At 33.5% G+C, this 17,569-nt stretch overlaps 1 protein-coding gene and 1 non-coding gene across 2 annotated transcripts; both read right to left on the reverse strand.

Moving 5' to 3' along the window:
• Positions 1-667: 667 nt before the first annotated feature.
• Smp_143270 (hypothetical protein) lies at positions 668-7,888 on the reverse strand (the record flags this gene model as incomplete). Its single annotated transcript, XM_018791861.1, has 2 exons — positions 668-882; positions 7,831-7,888. The coding sequence occupies 2 exons, from the start codon at positions 7,886-7,888 to the stop codon at positions 668-670; spliced, it is 273 nt and encodes a 90-aa protein (XP_018644969.1).
• Smp_tRNA_00561_Leu_TAG.1.1 lies at positions 5,693-5,774 on the reverse strand. The gene has a single exon. It is a non-coding gene (tRNA).
• Positions 7,889-17,569: the final 9,681 nt, after the last annotated feature.

Here is a 17,569-nt window from a genome sequence, read left to right on the forward strand (position 1 = left end):
CTTAAGATGGTGGTTGGAAGTGGTCAACAGGAAACTTTGGACCCGGGTTTCGTGCTACTTGGCACTCGTCAGCAAGGTATACCTGTAATCTTGAGGGAACTGGTGCTCCCTGACGGATTCGATCCCGTGTCACTCAGCTTCATAGTCAGAGACGTTACCACTGAGCTACTCGGGTCGCGACCGACCGATCGATAGCATTCAATCAGCACTAAGAAGGACTTGACACGCATGACATTGATCACCACCCAGTGATCAATCAATTATAATAGATTTTCATATTACAATTTAGAAGTTTATACAAGTGATTGATCACTTTAATAGTTTCCTGTAGTACATATCATTTCAAAATGAAAAACAATATTATAAGAAGGATAAATTTGAACGGCGAACGCAATCTGGATTCTCGCATTAAGCAAATTAACTTTTAGAGGTTTCGTGTTTTTGAAGCTAGACCGTTTATTCGTGAAGCTTCAAAGTATATGCTGATGATGGTTCATATAGGGACAGTAAGAGCTTCACAATTAAATAATCAACCTTAGAGAACACAACACCTCCATCATCATCATCATCATCATCATCATCATCCTAAGCTATAAATATTCTCCATCATCTCAGTAAATTATATGCTTAATCTGTGAAACAGTACATTTGTTTTTATAAACTTACTTTAACCATAATAAGAATAAAATGATTGATCAATTTTACGATTTTTTTTCTCAATATTATCTTGATAAAACGGTGTTCTATATGATCGTAAATATGCACTGGGATATAAGAATCTTGGTCGACTTGACCATATATGTTCATATTCTGGTGAATATTCAGGTATATCCATTAGGTCATTGTTTGTACGCATACTCAATGTACTGGTTACCAGTAAAACTAGCAAATAAACATAGAAAAATAACTCGTTATTGATTAATTGTGCATGGAAACTATTCAATTTTAAAAGCTCATTGTGTACTTACATATGAAGTAAACTAAAATTTTGAAGAAAGTTTTATTTTTCATAGTTGAAATCATGAGTCAATTGAAGCTAGACCACCAGGGAAAACCTGGAAGCACTAGAAGGCTGTTTCGTCTTATTGTGGGACACCTCAGAAGTGCGAATCCACGATCCCGCCTCGCGAGGAGTCCCACAATAGGACGAAATGGCCGTCCAGTGCTTCCAGGTTTTCCATGGTGATCTAGCTTCAATTGATTCATGATTTCAACTATGAAAAATACTGAAATCTCCAAAAAAACCCTTTCTGAAAGTTTTATTTATTATATTTTACGTTAGATACCATAATGATTAACAAGTCGTAACGATTTTTTTTCTTGTCAATGGTTATTTCATTTAGTAAATAAAACAAATGTTCACCTTTGAGATAATTCAATATAACATATCCTTCAAGACGGATTTAAAAATTTATCGTCAATACCAAGTTCTATATAGAAGACTAGGAGAATACTATTCTGTTACTATTAAGAAGTAGACCAGTTTGGAAAATATGATATTATTTGGATGACAGTTAGAAATAAACTTTTGCTGGGAGCTAAAAACATGTAATTCTTTTTTTATGAATTGTAATCTCAAAACTTTCAACCAACACCAAGATCAGAATTTTCAATACAAATGTCAAGACAGTTCTATTGTATGAGGAGGCAACCTAGAGAACTACGAAAGCCATCATCCAGAAGATACAGGTGTTGATTAACAGTTGTCTACGCAAGGTACTTCGGATCCGATGGCCAGACATTATCAGCAATAGCCTACTGTGGGAGAGGACAAACCAGATTCCATCCAATGGAGGAAGAAATCAGGAAGAGGAAGTGGATAGGAATCATATTGAGGAAATCACCCGATTGTGTCACACGACAAGCCCTCACATGGAATCTCGAAGGCCAAACGAGAAGAGGAAGACCAAAGAACACATTACGTCGAGAAATGGAGACAGACATGAGAAGAATGAACAAAAGTTGGATAGAACTAGAAAGGAAGGCGGAGGACAGAGTGAGTGAGTTGGAGAATGCTGTTCTGCGGCCCATGCTCCATTAGGAGTAACAGGCGTAAGTAAGTAATTAAGTATTCTCAAAACTTAATTGTGGATTATTAATTTGGTTAATAATATCCATTTACTAAGCTTGATATCATGGAAAGAAATAGACATAAGGCTAATATAATCCTTTATTATTCAGTCATTTACCTATGGATACCATGTTACAGCTTCTAGAGACAATATTTTGCTTCTAAATGCTTTGTCTTAGTTATCCGTTGGTAGTATTTTAGGAGTCTCATTAGCCCTTGTGGTCTGGTGTGTGACGAAATCTCAGCAGGGATATAGAAGGCTAGTCTAGCTTTTGCCAACTTACGTCATTTATGGCGTAGGCGAGATATCCGTCTACCAACCGAAGGACGGGTTTACTGAGCAGCAGTTCGTCCCATCTTAATTTATGTCAGTGAAACATGGCCGGTAAGAGTAGAGGATATTCGTAGGCTGCTAGTATTCGATCATAGGTGTCTTCAAAGCATTGCTCGTATATCCTGGGACCACCAAGTAAGTAATGCAGTTGTTAGGAAACGAGTACTAGGTAAAGATGGCAAATCGATTGTTGAAGTAGTGAAACTTCATCAGTTGAGATGACTGGCACACGTGTTACGTATGCCCAACCACCAACTACCCCGACGTGCGATGTTTTATGGTGCGGGAGTAGGTTAAAAGAACGTGGCACAAATGCATGAAGTTACTGACAGGTGGACTGAGCCATGTTGGTAGGTGTAGACTACCGGGTTGGGATTCACGAGATGATAGCAATCGATGGTTAGAGACCTTGAATGACATGGCTCAAAATCGTTTGCAATGGCGAATGTGCATCCACTCTTTGTGTTCTACCAAATTCTAATCTTCTGAATTCTCCATGTCCTTTCCTTCCGTCTCTTTGAAAATTTATTTCACTGGATTATACTCCTTGAATAACATCTTCATAGCATCTCTGTGCTGATGTGGTATGGCAACTTGATCTGATGTACGTACGTACGTACGAAGTTCTACGTTGTGACTGACTGACTGGTATTCTGCACTTCAAAGTGATGTCCATAAGATTAAGAAATAGGCCATTAAAAAAATATTTCATAAAACTATCAGGATCTACATTAACATTGTAAAATTATGTAACTTAGATCAGCCCGTGATTTCAGCAGTGAAAATATGTGAAAATCAATGAGATTATGTAAGGGAAGAATGTCGGAATAAGAAAATACTAAGAACGGTACGAACAGGATCAAACATTATTCTACTTTGCATTTTTTACTTCCAAACACACAAATACACATCGATCTCAATTATGTTTATTCATGTGCTTCGTATCCTTGTTCTGATTGTTATTGTGATTTTATTGCGTTTCGAATATTTATCTAATCTTGACAAAATAAAATGCATTAAACATTTATTAGCAGTTAGATTAATAATTGTAATTTTAGGTTGTATACAGTTGATCAGAAACAGTGAAGTAAAATAAATGCAAGAGACTGGTAGGTATTGGGTTCGAGATGGTGGATGCGCACTGCCGAGGAGTCTCACAATAAGACGAAACGGTCGTCCAGTGCTTTCAGGTTTTCTTTGGTGGTCTAGCTTCAATTGACTCATGCTCTCCACTATGAAAATACTGAAATCTCCACAAAACTCCATCGGATAATAAATTTAATACATTTCGTCTTCCAAGTATCTTTATTCTTACTTTATATAAATTGCTTTCGGTTTCTTCTAAATCGTTATATTTTCATAATTATTATTCCAGACTATATACTATTTATTTGAAAAATATTATAAGTATACAGAGCTCTATTAGTATTACATCAATCATTTTAGTATTTATATTGTTGAGTTCGTCTTATTGTACAAATGCGAAATATACTTGGTCGAGTATTGAACACAGATTTGAGTTAGATCTTGCATTTTTCTCAAAATAATAACAACGTTAGTTATGAATTCCTTTTTCATTGTTTGTTTGAATCTTCCCATTGATGTTTAGGACTGCAATTGATCAGTCCCTCTACTACTAACATCATCCATCTTTGCTTATAATACTTTTGACTTAAGTCAATATCGAGGCAATCCACACAGGATGCACATATGCTAATAAGAGACTGATCAATTGCAGTCCTAAACATCAATGGGAAGATTCAAATGAACAGTTCCAAGTGAATTTCAACTTCACCCCATTGCACAAGTAAGTGGCTATCAGAACTCAGTAGCTAAATAGATATCACGACCGCATTTGAAGCGAAAGATACTGGGTTCGAGTGCCAGAGTGAATATCAACTCTGAGATGCAGTATATCCAGCTGACGAGTCCCAAATAGGACGAAACGTTCGTCCTGGATTCCACTACTAGCTACTATCCATCTTTGCTTACCATAATTAATCCCTTTTCTGAGAAAAAATACAACCACAAAATGGCATAGTTCTTGTTTTACAGTGAGAAAAAAAACAAATCTAAATATAGATAACAATAGATTGTTCATAATGAATTTACCATTGTCTTGTTATGTCATTGTAAAATCAAAATAGTAATTTGTAACTTGGATCTATATTCTAAGCTTCTTTTGTAAAAATGAAACACACACAATACCCGCTAATTAATGTTAAGAAAATAACAAAATTCGGAAACGTAACGGTAATAATAATATTCTTGTAGTAGATTAGGGAATTTTCATTCTCTTATGAAAATAACTGTGATTACCGGTTGGGGTAATTACCATGAATGGTGTTTATTAACCATGCTCTATAAAGATACATATGTTTCAGTTTTTTTCAATTTCCGACATATTACATTGAAAAAGATTATTATAGGGTTTGTCAATCATTTGAATGTTTTCAAGCATATTTTCTATCAAAACAAACATAAACATTTTTTTGAAGTAGCACATTTATTTACTTCTTAAGTAATATAGGGACAGGAAAAGGGGACAACAAGAGAAAATGAGGGACTTTTGTAATAATTTTAAAAAATACATTCGGAAGTAACCGTAGGCAGAAAGCTACGAAAATGGTAATGAAAAAATATGTTTTAAAATAGGTTCGAAGTTAAATTATTATGATTTCAGAAAGGAATGGTTGAAAATAATGAATAATTAAACAAATTTGATGATTAGAAGTAAGTGATAGTGTGGAGTCTTGAGACTTATCCTGATGTTTACTACTTATGTTAACATACATAAGTAGTATGTTACACTAATCGAAAGTGGAATACCTGGAAGCAGAAGGTTAAGAAGATCGAACAGAAGAGAATAGGAACATAGAATGATTGGTATGGAAACGAAAGAACAATCAAGTCTAAGACAATTGATGGAAGTTGTGTAACTGAAGTATCGAATATACGGTATTCACATTTTAACTCCCTAACTCTGTAATTTTCTACTCATACATATTTGATTGTCCCCAATCGTGTTCTCCTTCACAACACTATGCTTTTATGTTGAATAATACTTGCTTGCAGGACAAATAGGAACTAATCATCACCAGCTTTATTCAAGCTGTTTCACTTCTAATAAAGTACGCTGTAATATTGGATTATTTATACTGGTAACTAGATGGAATTTAACAAACTCTTAGTACTAGACTTGAATGATATTGATGACTATTGGTAAACCTTTATTATATGTCAACATCATTTTCAATAAACCCATTGTAGAAACTAGTCTAGTCTAGTGTCAAGAGTGAGATTAGAACCCACGCCCACAGAGTGGACTGTGACCTAAACGCAGCGCCTTGGACCGCTCAGCCATCCTGACCACCCATTGTAGAAACTACAGATATTAATTCGAATCAAAGATTGAAATTATATGGTCTATTTGAAGTAAACACGTTCATTTGGGAAGTAATTAATATAAGGGGGAGACAAAGCTCAGATTGGATTCCAGGTAGATTTATCTCTCACTTCGTTTTTAATTTAATCTTCAACGTAAAATTTTTTAAATCTGAATTTTCAGTCAATATTATGTGTAGCATTCATTTCGTAGCAGTTCAAGGAAATACCCATCTTGTAGTTCCCTTTATTTCAGTTGCGCCCGATTCTCATTAACTTATCATCAAATGCCACTCAAAATAGTTAAAGTCCATTAAAATAACAAATAAGTCTCAAAACGCTACTTAAATGGACTTAAGTAGTTTACTGAGGAAATAAATTTCAATAGAACCTTGTACATTAATTTATGTCTATACTTCATAGATGTACGGTAAATGTACCAAGTGGTACGTTGGCTAGTTACAAACCAATCTTAATGCTTACTACCAATGACTGTTGAACAATAGACAAGTTTAATTGTTTAACAGTTTGTTCATATCAGTGTGCTAAACATTCGTTTGTTTAACCAAATATATTTGTTTTTGTGTATTTGATGTTGAATGCAAAATGATAATGATGTAATCATTTCCATTCTGTTCCAAGTTGTAGTGAACTGTAATTTCATAAGATTTAGGGATTCTTTTACAGCTAGAAGGCTACAAGACTGGGAACTTGTTCTTTATAAAGCAGACCAGTTTAAGTATTTTTATGACTTCAAAACACTCATTATTCAATGACTAAATAATTTTTATTTATTTGAGAATATACTCAGAATAAAAGCGACAAGAATGAAATGTTCTTGATTTATGTCTTAATTACACAATCATAAGCGTTTCCAAAACTGTATAACCTTATTTTTTTTATAAAACTTTGTTATAATTCAGTGAACAGCCTCTTTAAGGGATAACAGTGTTGTGAACGAGAACACTACTGGGGACAATCGAATGCATTTAAGCACAAATTATAGACCATCTCACTAAATTCTGATAGCCATACAATGAACAGTTAATTTGCAAAATAACGAGCAATCGTCTCAATTTTAACTGTTCCTTCCGTCTTTTCTGATTTCGTTGTTCATGCATTTTCTTACCGATTGTGTTCCATTCCTGTTCGTTCCTTATCGATCTTCTGCCAAAATACATTCTATGTCTGACCATTACCATATATTACTTATATGGATATAAGTAGACCACACCACAACAAGAGTAAGTAATTAAGGTTGATATAATGTTTATTGATTGATACTACAGTTCTGTCAAAATACCAATCAATATCTGTTTAGATCATACAGAATAAGTATAAGTATTACCTTTATGTATGCATACCGCAAACTGTCTGAAACGATAAAAAAATCTATATTCCAACCTAATAACTCGTATCTGTAATGCTCTATATGGAATGTGGATATTTATGATTGAATCTTGTATGTAAGATAGTAAGTATACTTTATTAAAATATCTCAAACTAGTAAGAAACATTCAGTAAGTAGTTTTTTAAGGTTTAAAACATTTTGTAGTTGAAATTTATCTTCAGATACTACTAACTACCTACAATACATGCATATATATATATATATATATATATATATATAGAGAGAGAGAGAGAGAGGGAGGGAGAGAGAGAGGGAAAGAGAGAGAGAAAGTGGGAGAGGGGGAGAGAGTGACGTTTCAGTTTCTTAATAATTAATTCTAATAAACATTAAACCCTAATGTATTCGCTTATTAGTAGTAGATATGCATTGATATATATTACAACTAAACTAAACTTCATATTTAATTTGTCAGAAAAACAAGATTGATTGCGTAGTTTAAAATTAAATTATGCAAATTACAATAAAAGTATAGGAGTATAGTAATTATTTTTCTTTTTACTGATGTTTTTAGTTGCTGATTGTTTTTCCATTCTACGCAATATATGTTACAAATAGAGAGTAGAAATACATAAAGAACATTTTACAGAAAAGTCTACACTCTAGTATTATATATATTTAAGGATAACCTACCAAGACATATGAACAGTGCAACACATGTGAAAGCCACCGATTTATTTATTCTGAACATGGTTAAATTCTGAAAAATCTACAATCGAGTAAAAATAAAAATAAGAGTATTAAATTAGAGTTATATATTGATGAAAAGAAAAAAAAAACTTTCTTAGTAAGCAACGACGGATAGTGGCTAGCAGTTAAATCCAGGACGCGTGGCTCGTCCTATTTGGGACTCGTCAGCTGGATGTACATGCATCTCAGAGTTGATATTCACTCTGGGACTCAAACGCCATCGCGTTATCCACTCAGTTACTGAGTCCTGATAGCCACTTACTTGTGCAATGGGGTATAGTTTGAATTCCAACTGATGAGTCCCAAATACGACGAAACAATCATCCTGAATTCCACTGCTAGCCACTATCCATCTTTGCTTACAATGCTTGTGAATTAAGGCTATATCGATGCAATCCACACACAGTATGTACATATGCCAATTAGAGACTGACCATTTACAGTCCTGAACATCAATGGGAAGATTCAAACGATCTTGTTTTCTTTTATCAAGAAAAAAAATGATTGATAAAAGTATTTTTTCATATTTTTCTATCCTTTTCTAATTTGTTTTTTCTAGATTGTGATTTTTTTTATTATGTAAATAATTGTTAGTTGATTTTAGTAATAATGACCTGTGATGCCAAAAAATAATAAAAATCGATCGATCGAGTTTTATTTAATCATAAATTTTCATTGTGAAAAGATCATATCCTAATTGATATATTCAAGGATACCTTTTGTCAGCAGATCGTATGATTCGAAGGTAAATTTTAATTGAACACACAAACATGATCTTGGCAAACCGTTAAAAACTAGAGGACTAACAAATAAATCTATCATTTTAGTTCAAAACATTTTAATAAATATAGTATTCGTGGATTGTTTGAAGTTAGACATTAACACCATTGATTGTCGACTCAGTGGTCTATCGGTTAAGAGCTCGCGCGCGAGACTGGTAGGTCATGGGTTCGAACCTCGCGAGTGCGGGATCGTGCATGCGCACTGCTGAGGAGTCCCATAATAGGACGAAACGGCCGTCCAGTGCTTCCAGGGTTTTCCATGGTGGTCTAGCTTCAATTGACTCATGATTTCAACTATATATAAATATAGTATTCGACTACGAATATTCAAATCTCATATAGGGCAGAAAAATATGGGGTGTTAATTTAAGATTTCTGACATTACTATTATCAAAATTGATTTTCATTCAATATCAATGAATAGAAATTGTACTAGTATTGATTGGATTTATATTGTCCTACAAGTGGGAAGTCATGAAGTTCAACGATTAGTAATCATATTATCACACCGTCAATAACTCAAAAAACTATACTTTAACTGATAGTAATTTTCAATAATAACACACTTCATCTGAAAAACAAATACTATCCAATGATCATTTGACAGTTATTTTGTAACAGTTTGCAACTTATAGAGGTGATGTGTATATAAGTCCAATACATTGCGACACGAATACAGGTTGTATATACCTTTCCTTATTTTTAATTGCATGCTAAAGAATGCTTATATTGTCAATCGTCAAGGTAATTAATGTATTTTAATAGTGTTTTTCCTTTTATTTATTTGTAAGGAACGGAAATAACTATTGACAATGTTGTGAATAGGATAGATACTAACCACTATGAATCCATGAAATACAGTTCTGAATGAATTCTATAGACATTAAGAACTCGAAAAATTCAACAGCGGTTACTACTCAGTGATAATTCAGTTTAAATATCTCAGTTCTACAAATGTTACATACAAGGGAAAATTTCAAAGATTACATTTGGAAACTTGATACAATCTAACGTTGGCTGAAACTTCAGTAGTGTATAAATTCTCTTAAACTTGGGAATTCATTTTGCTGACCAGCACCAACCAGAACAAAATCTTGATCAAACAAGACTTTGTGTTAGTTAACTCTAACAAAACACGATAGATATTTCAAGCAGTTATATATATAAAACGTACAGCATAGAGGAATGCGATCATGCGTAAATCAAAACTAGTAAACAACATTATACCCAGACAGCATTCTTAATACTTCCTGTCTGATTGGATTTAGAGATGTTAATTTTGTTATTATACTATTATAAGCAGGTAAATAACTTTCTCATTAATTATTAATAGAATAAAATAACAAATCTATCTCAAAATACTACTCGTTTTTCAATGAACAATTCACTTTTTATATCCAATTTGGAGTGTTCTTCTCGTACAAAGAAATAGTCAGTTTCAAATATATGCAAATTACAGATTGAAATTAAAACAAACAAATAAATGTAAGCAAAGATGGATGCTGACTAACAGTGGGACCCAGTGTTATGCGCTTCTTGTCTTATTTAGGACTTGTTCACTGAATGTATCTGCATCCCAAAGTTAATGTCCTGTCCAGGACTTGAACTCAGCACCATTCAACTCAAACGCCATCATGTTATCCACTTAGCTACTGAGTCCTGATAACTACTAGCTTGTGCGATACAACAACAATACAAAATGAATTAAAACAAACTATTGTTTTCAATGTTGAAAGCGTGAGTCAATTAAAGCTAGACCACCATGGAAAACCTGGAAGCAATGGACCGCCGTTTCGTCCTATTATGGGACTCCTCAGCAGTGCGCATCCACGCTTTCAACTATGAAAATACTAAATCTCCATAAAACCCCTTCTGATAATTAATTGTTTCCAAGTTTGTTAATCTATCCATTTCGTAAAACAAAGTATACATATATATAGATGGAGGTTTTAATGTTTTGGATTAGATTCGTGATGAAAAATGTTATCAGACTCAAGCTACGTTGGTATCATTTATGGGTCATTAATATTATGATGAAGAAAAGTCATTTTTTACAATAAAAAGAAAACCTTTTCTTCGAATTCTACTACTTTTATCTTCAAAAAAGACTTAGTAGTGCCGTCAGCTATACTTAACTTGGTTAGTTTAAATAACGATATTTTAGCATGTTACTCATTGATATCTTATGTCTAATAGATTATTTGATATTAATGTATGATTAATGACTTGATTAAGTGAGCATACAATTTGCGACGTAAGAGATGATACATAAAATAATCATAGTCAGATGATAAATGATATAAGTTTTACTATTTAAAGTATTTATTCTTATTAAACAGAATCAAGTATTTATAAATAGTTGAAAGCATGAGTCAATTGAAGCTAGATCACCATGGAAAACCTTGAAGCACTGGACGGCCGTTTCATCCTACTATAGGACTCCTCAGCAGTGCTCATCCACTATCTCGCCTCTCGAGATCTAGGTCAGACTTCTTCAATAACTCTTTGTAAGACAGCTAAGAATGATCAAATTTCGACTGCTAAAAATATTTTCCGGGAACCAAAGTTTCAAAAATATTTATCTTGATGTTTGATTAAAATATTACATAATTCCATTCATTATGTTTTGATAAGAATTTCAGTGTACTAATCCTACCTCTAAAAGTAAATGCACTATATAGAACATGAATTTGGGTATAATTAACGTGTTTATTGTGGGATAACAGTGTTCAAATAATAAATATACATAGCCTTAGATTATTCATTCGCATCTTGCTATGTGTTCTACAATTCAAACTGTCTTCTCGTCTGATCATTGAGTGTTCTCCCTACATCGGGCTTTTGATATATTGAAACTAATCTTTCTGTCTGATGACTGTAAAAACTACGAGGTCACAGACTACTGTATACTATTTACAAGCAATCGTATGAGTGACATTCACCACAATAGTACTTCAGACGTTTTAAAGACAAGATATCAATTAACTATAGTATGCTAATTAGTTAATGTACACAAAAAATTTAATATTTAGAACGTTTTAGATTGTGCGATATGTCGTGTTGTAATGGTTCTAACACTAGTTGATACTATGATCAAATTACAAACAGTGATAATGTCTATTGATTAAAATGTCACCAGTTTAAAACAACGGAACGAAACTACATCACTTATTTTTTGAATGGAATCTCAAAACTACTATATTAACGATTAATATACACTGTGTAATAGTTATTTACTTATTTAAACACATAAATATTGGTACAAGGTGGAACCAGATACATATGCGTCACACAAATCTCATTTGGTTTGTGTGAAGGCTGTGATACTGCCCGGGTGCCCAAACGAAGCAGGTGGTTTTCTTAGGGGGCCACATCCGGAGCCTTCGACCTAGATGCCTGATCCACAAGGCAGTGGAGCATCGTAAGGAGATGCAGTCCCATGGTAGCCGGTGATCAACGATTGATTCATACGCCATTCGTTCCTTCAGGATACTGGAGCCCATGTTAACCATTGGTTTGGAACCAGGGTTTTCCAACTCCTCTAGATAGACTTTCGGCATCCACCAACCCGATTAAAGCGTCGGGCATTCGCTTTTCGTCCTCTCAATTTCATAGACAACACCCCCGCTACGAGAATGCAGAGAGTAAGACTTCCCTGATATAGTCTATATACGAGTAGCCATGTGAGAGCATTTCGAGAGGGAGAGTGGACTCTCCCCACTCTCTGCCGTACCAGGGCATTTGAATCGATGATAGAACTACCAATTTTCAAGAAATTACTCATTAGAAAAGGGATCCCTCGAAATCTACGTGCTTAAAATTCACATGTTGGATTATATTAAAACAGATTATATAATATAAAACTTAATTTATATTTCTAACTGTTAATTTTGGATTAACTATTAAATTATAAAAAGCTAAACTGTAGTAAAGGAAGATTTGATGGGATAACCGGAGTTCTTTGGTAAAATGTGGAAATACTACATTGAATACTACATTTACAAATCTTCCATCAATTGTATCTTACAAGCTTCATAATTCCTTTATTGGTATTACAATAACCAACTGTTTGCATTCTTGTCCTCTATCATTCGCTCTTCTCAACTTTCTGCTACTAAGTATTCCAAATCCAATTAGTGTCACATACTGTAATGAACAGAACACCGGTTGGAGACAATCGAATATATTTTAGCACAAACTACAAACTATCCCACTTAATTCTGATAACCGTACAATGAACAGTTAATTTGCAAAATAACAATCAATTGTCTCAACCTTAACTGTTATTTCTGCTAATATCAATCCGTCTTCTCTGATTATTATTGTTCATGCATTTTCGTACCGATTGCGCTTCATTCCTGTTCGTTTCTTATCGATCTTCTGTCAAAATACATTCTATGTCTGACCATCACCATATACTACTTATATGGATATAAGTAAACCACACTACAATACTACTTATATCTATCGACATAAGTAGCATTCATAAGAAAACATTTTCTCATCTAGGCTTCTTATTTGACGTCAAGTTATTATATATAAAACTGAGATAGTCGATTAAAAGCTTAATAATATCATGAATAAATAAACTCTATCCTTTTGTAATGAATGATTTAATGCTCTTTCTTAATAAGGTAATTCACCTGTAGACTTATACTGATAAATCAGCAAGCAAATAAATACATGACTTGAAAACAAAAAAAAACATACAATGTTTATCTCTGTAATCTAAGTTTGCCAAGATTTATTTAACATGAAAGTAGCCTTATTTTTTTTTTTTTAAAGAAAAATCTGAAATAAAATTGTTGTTTTAAAGTAAATAAATATTAAAGAAACTGTTGTATACGTTTCCAGGGAAATCTTATCGATCAAACACAATTATGATGCTAAAGAATATAAGTGAATGAGTAAAGGGTTTCTTAAAGATGTTCATAAAAATAGAGTTATCAGGTCAAACATATGTCGACAAACATGAACGTTCTATGTTAAACTCCTGATAGAATCATGATCGTAGAAAACTTCATGCCTTAGTAAAGTGGTTGTTGATTACGTCCTAGTTTTTAAAATTTCTCTAATTAATTTCAATTTAAAGCAACAATCATCCTTAAAATAACTAAGTCATTTGATACTTATAACCGTGGATTAACATAATCTATTATTAGTTGAACTGATTAGTCAATCGAAGCTAGATCACCAGTGAAAACCTGGAAGGACTGGATGACCGTTTTGTCCTAGTATGGGACTCCTCGGCAGTGCACATTGACGATCCTGCATGCCAGGCCGGAACCCAGGACCTTCGATCTCACGCGAAAACTATTAACCTCTAGATCACTTAGTCGGTATTCAACACTGTTAATGTCTAACTTCAATTAATGGTGATCCAGCTTACATGGACTCGTGAATTCAATATGTAAATCACTACACTTCTACACAAACCCCCCCTATTCTAATAATAATCTATTAAGTTTTCTATGTGTGTCAAAATGTTTAGTTATTGTAAAGCTCTCAGATTTTATTTTGCAGTGGCTGTAATCAAGACTATTTAAGTTTTTCATCCAATGATAACATTTTACAATTTTATGAGATTTACATAGATTAATCAAATCAAATTTTGTTAAAACACAATCATATGAAGGAAGATTATATTCTTTTCAAGAATTTCTCATCAGGTTCTACAATTATCACATCCAAATTAATAATCCATAAAAGAAGATTGACCAAGTTTAAGGCAGAGTACATCATTTAAGAAACTGTAACATGTGAATCAAGGAGTGTTGTTTGTCATATAAAATTAGATCGAATCGTTAATGTTGGAGCTGACTAATATGAAGTGTCTATAGGTGAAATAAAATCGTAAAATAAATAATGATCAGACTAAATATAGTTGACATGGGGTACTAGAGAGAAGAATGGGATTATAAATCAGAAATTACGTAATATGTAGAATAATATGAATTCGGTAGATGTTCTAGGAATTTGTATATTCGAGCTCGTGAGTACCTCCCAGTGTGGTTAAGCAAAGGTGTAGTCATAACGGTTAACAGCTCCATTTTAGCCCATTTAGTTCAGACAGGACATAGAGCCAACATCGAGTAATCTTTCACGATAATATATCGTGTTAACAGCAGTCTACCTAATTCCGTCAGACTGAGAATACTGCAGACGGCTGAGGGGATTGCTATTCTGATCAAAAAGCCAGAGCTTTGTATCCAAAAGAAATATGTTCAACCGCTCCTTTTAGCCTGGCCAACTTGAGGGTCAAATTGTTAATAATCAATTTTATAATATGGTGATATTAATTTGATTAATGTTCATCTTTATATCCTAAACTTATTTTATCTACACATCTTACCAGTCATTATTATTATTATCACACTTGCTAACCTTTTAGAGAAATCTATTCAGCATCCATCCTTATCTACTATATCTGACCTAATTCATATTATTCTGCATATTACGTAATTTCTGATTTGTAATCCCATTATTCTGTCTCTTACCCCATGTCAACTATATTTAGTCTGATCATCATTTATCTTACGATTTTATTTCACTTATAAACTGATTCAAGTTAACACTACATATTAGTCAGCTCCAACATTAACGATTCGATCTAATTTTATATGACAAACAACACTCCTTGATTCACATGTTACAGTTTCTTAAATGATGTACTCTGCCTTAAACTTGGTCAATCTTCTTTTATGGATTATTAATTTGGATATGATAATTGTAGAGTACCTGACGAGAAATTATTGAAAACAAATTTTGTTATTGATGAGTTTGTTAACTATCAAAATGTATATGAATAGAATAAATTAGAATGTGTCTCGTTTATAGTTTGTAGCATGAACTGACTACAGATAGACAATATATATAAGAATCAGAATGTAATGTATAACTGTTTAACCTATGTATGTAATATTTCACCAGTTAGTTTATAGCATGAACTGATTACAGATAGACGATACATAAGAATCAGAATGTAATGAGTAACTGGTTAACCTATACATGTAATATCTCACCAGTTAGCAACTGTAATTTAGATAAAAATGGTGAATTAATTAATTAATGTTCAACTGTTTCATTATATAATCAATTATTTATTTTATCTTCATTATCTCTTGTTACTATGTCTGATGATCCAGAGTTTTCTCCCATATATTATATTTATTTACAAAAAGTTTTTATAATAAGAATCGTATACCAGAACGAAATGGCCGCCTAATACTTCCAGGTTTTTAAAAGTGGTCTAATTTATATTAACTCATGAGTTCAGCTGTTAAAATCACTACAATTTCGAAAAATCCCCATTCTTTTTATACGTCTTTAAACTTATTACTTCACCATGATCTATCCATGATATCCATGATATATCCATTTTTATTGTTATAAGTATGTAAACTTTACAATAATTTTTTATTATCAGAAGGGATTTTTGTGGAGATTTAGTATTTTCATAGTTGAAAGCGTGAGGTAATTGAAGCTAGACCACTAGGGAAACCTGGAAGCACTGGACGGCCGTTTCGTCCTATTGTGGGAATCTTCAGCAGTGCGCATCCACGACCTCGCCCCGCAAGATTCGTGGCTCATGATTTCAACTGTGAATAATACTGAAATCTCCACAAAACCCCCTTCTGACTATAATCATATGCTCTCTAGTGACTGACTTCAAGATACATGTCCTGGAGTTGTAGTGAGAAGCAGTGACCAGTGGAATCCAACCACATCCGCTGTGAGATAGCAACTCACTGACGACAATTGGTGAACGGTTGCTCAAACTCCGAACACTGATTCGAATCTAGACATTACCACCACCGGATGCAAGCCGGCTCAGTGGTCTATCGGTTAAGTGCTCTGGCGCGAGACTGGTAGGTCCTGGGTTCGAATCTCGTGAGGCGAGGTCGTAAGTGAGCACTGCTGAGGAGTCCCACAATGGGACGAAACGGCCTTCCAGTGCTTCCAAGTAAATCGCGGGTAGTATAGTGCAAAATGGCTCGCGCTTTCAACTATGTGAAAAATTGTATATCTCACTTCAAAAAGAATTACACAGTAAGTTTCCTTAGTCTCTTGTCACTTATTACCATTATTGTTATCATACATAAATTTCTGTAAACTATTGACCAGAAAACGATGTGTTATTATAATAATTAGGAATATATCATATCTCATATAGAACACATAATTAAGATCGATCATTCATGTTGAATAAATTAATCTTGAATAATTACGTGGATATGAATTTATTAAAAAAAGTATCAAATTGTAAATCTACAATGTAAATAATTCTGTTCTGGTTAACTATAGAAGTGTTCCACATCATGAAAAATCAATGTTTTGCTATGATGGCTTGTTGTTAAGTACATGACAGAATGGTAATGTTACGGAAACTGTATCCAATAATGTGCTTAAGAATCTGGTAGCTTCATAATGTTGAGATGATCAATATTGAATATGGTAGGATAAAGTATGTTTATATACAAACTTGTATGATGAAACAATAATGTTTCTAATCAGTCATCTTTCAATATCATCATCACCTTGGAAACTAATCGATTCTTTCACATTTAAGCATAGAACCCACTTATTTATAATGCTAAACATGGATTTAAAGAGTCTGCATAAGTTTAGAGAATTTAGCGAATGAAAAGAGACGATGAATGTAGGGATGATTTTACTTACGCTTGTTACTCCCAATGGAGCATAGGCCGCCAATCAGCATTCTCCAACCCACTCACTCTATCCTCCGCCTTCCTTTCTAGTTCTATCCAATTGTTGTTCATTCTTTTCATATCTGTCTCCATTTCTCGACGTAATGTGTTCTTTGGTCTTCCTCTTCTCCTTTGGCCTCCGAGATTCCATGTGAGGGCTTGTCTTGTGACATAGGTGGGTAACTTCCTCAG

This window comes from Schistosoma mansoni (assembly GCF_000237925.1).
Source record: "Schistosoma mansoni, WGS project CABG00000000 data, chromosome 1 unplaced supercontig 0034, strain Puerto Rico, whole genome shotgun sequence".
Taxonomy (NCBI): Eukaryota; Metazoa; Platyhelminthes; class Trematoda; order Strigeidida; family Schistosomatidae; genus Schistosoma; species Schistosoma mansoni.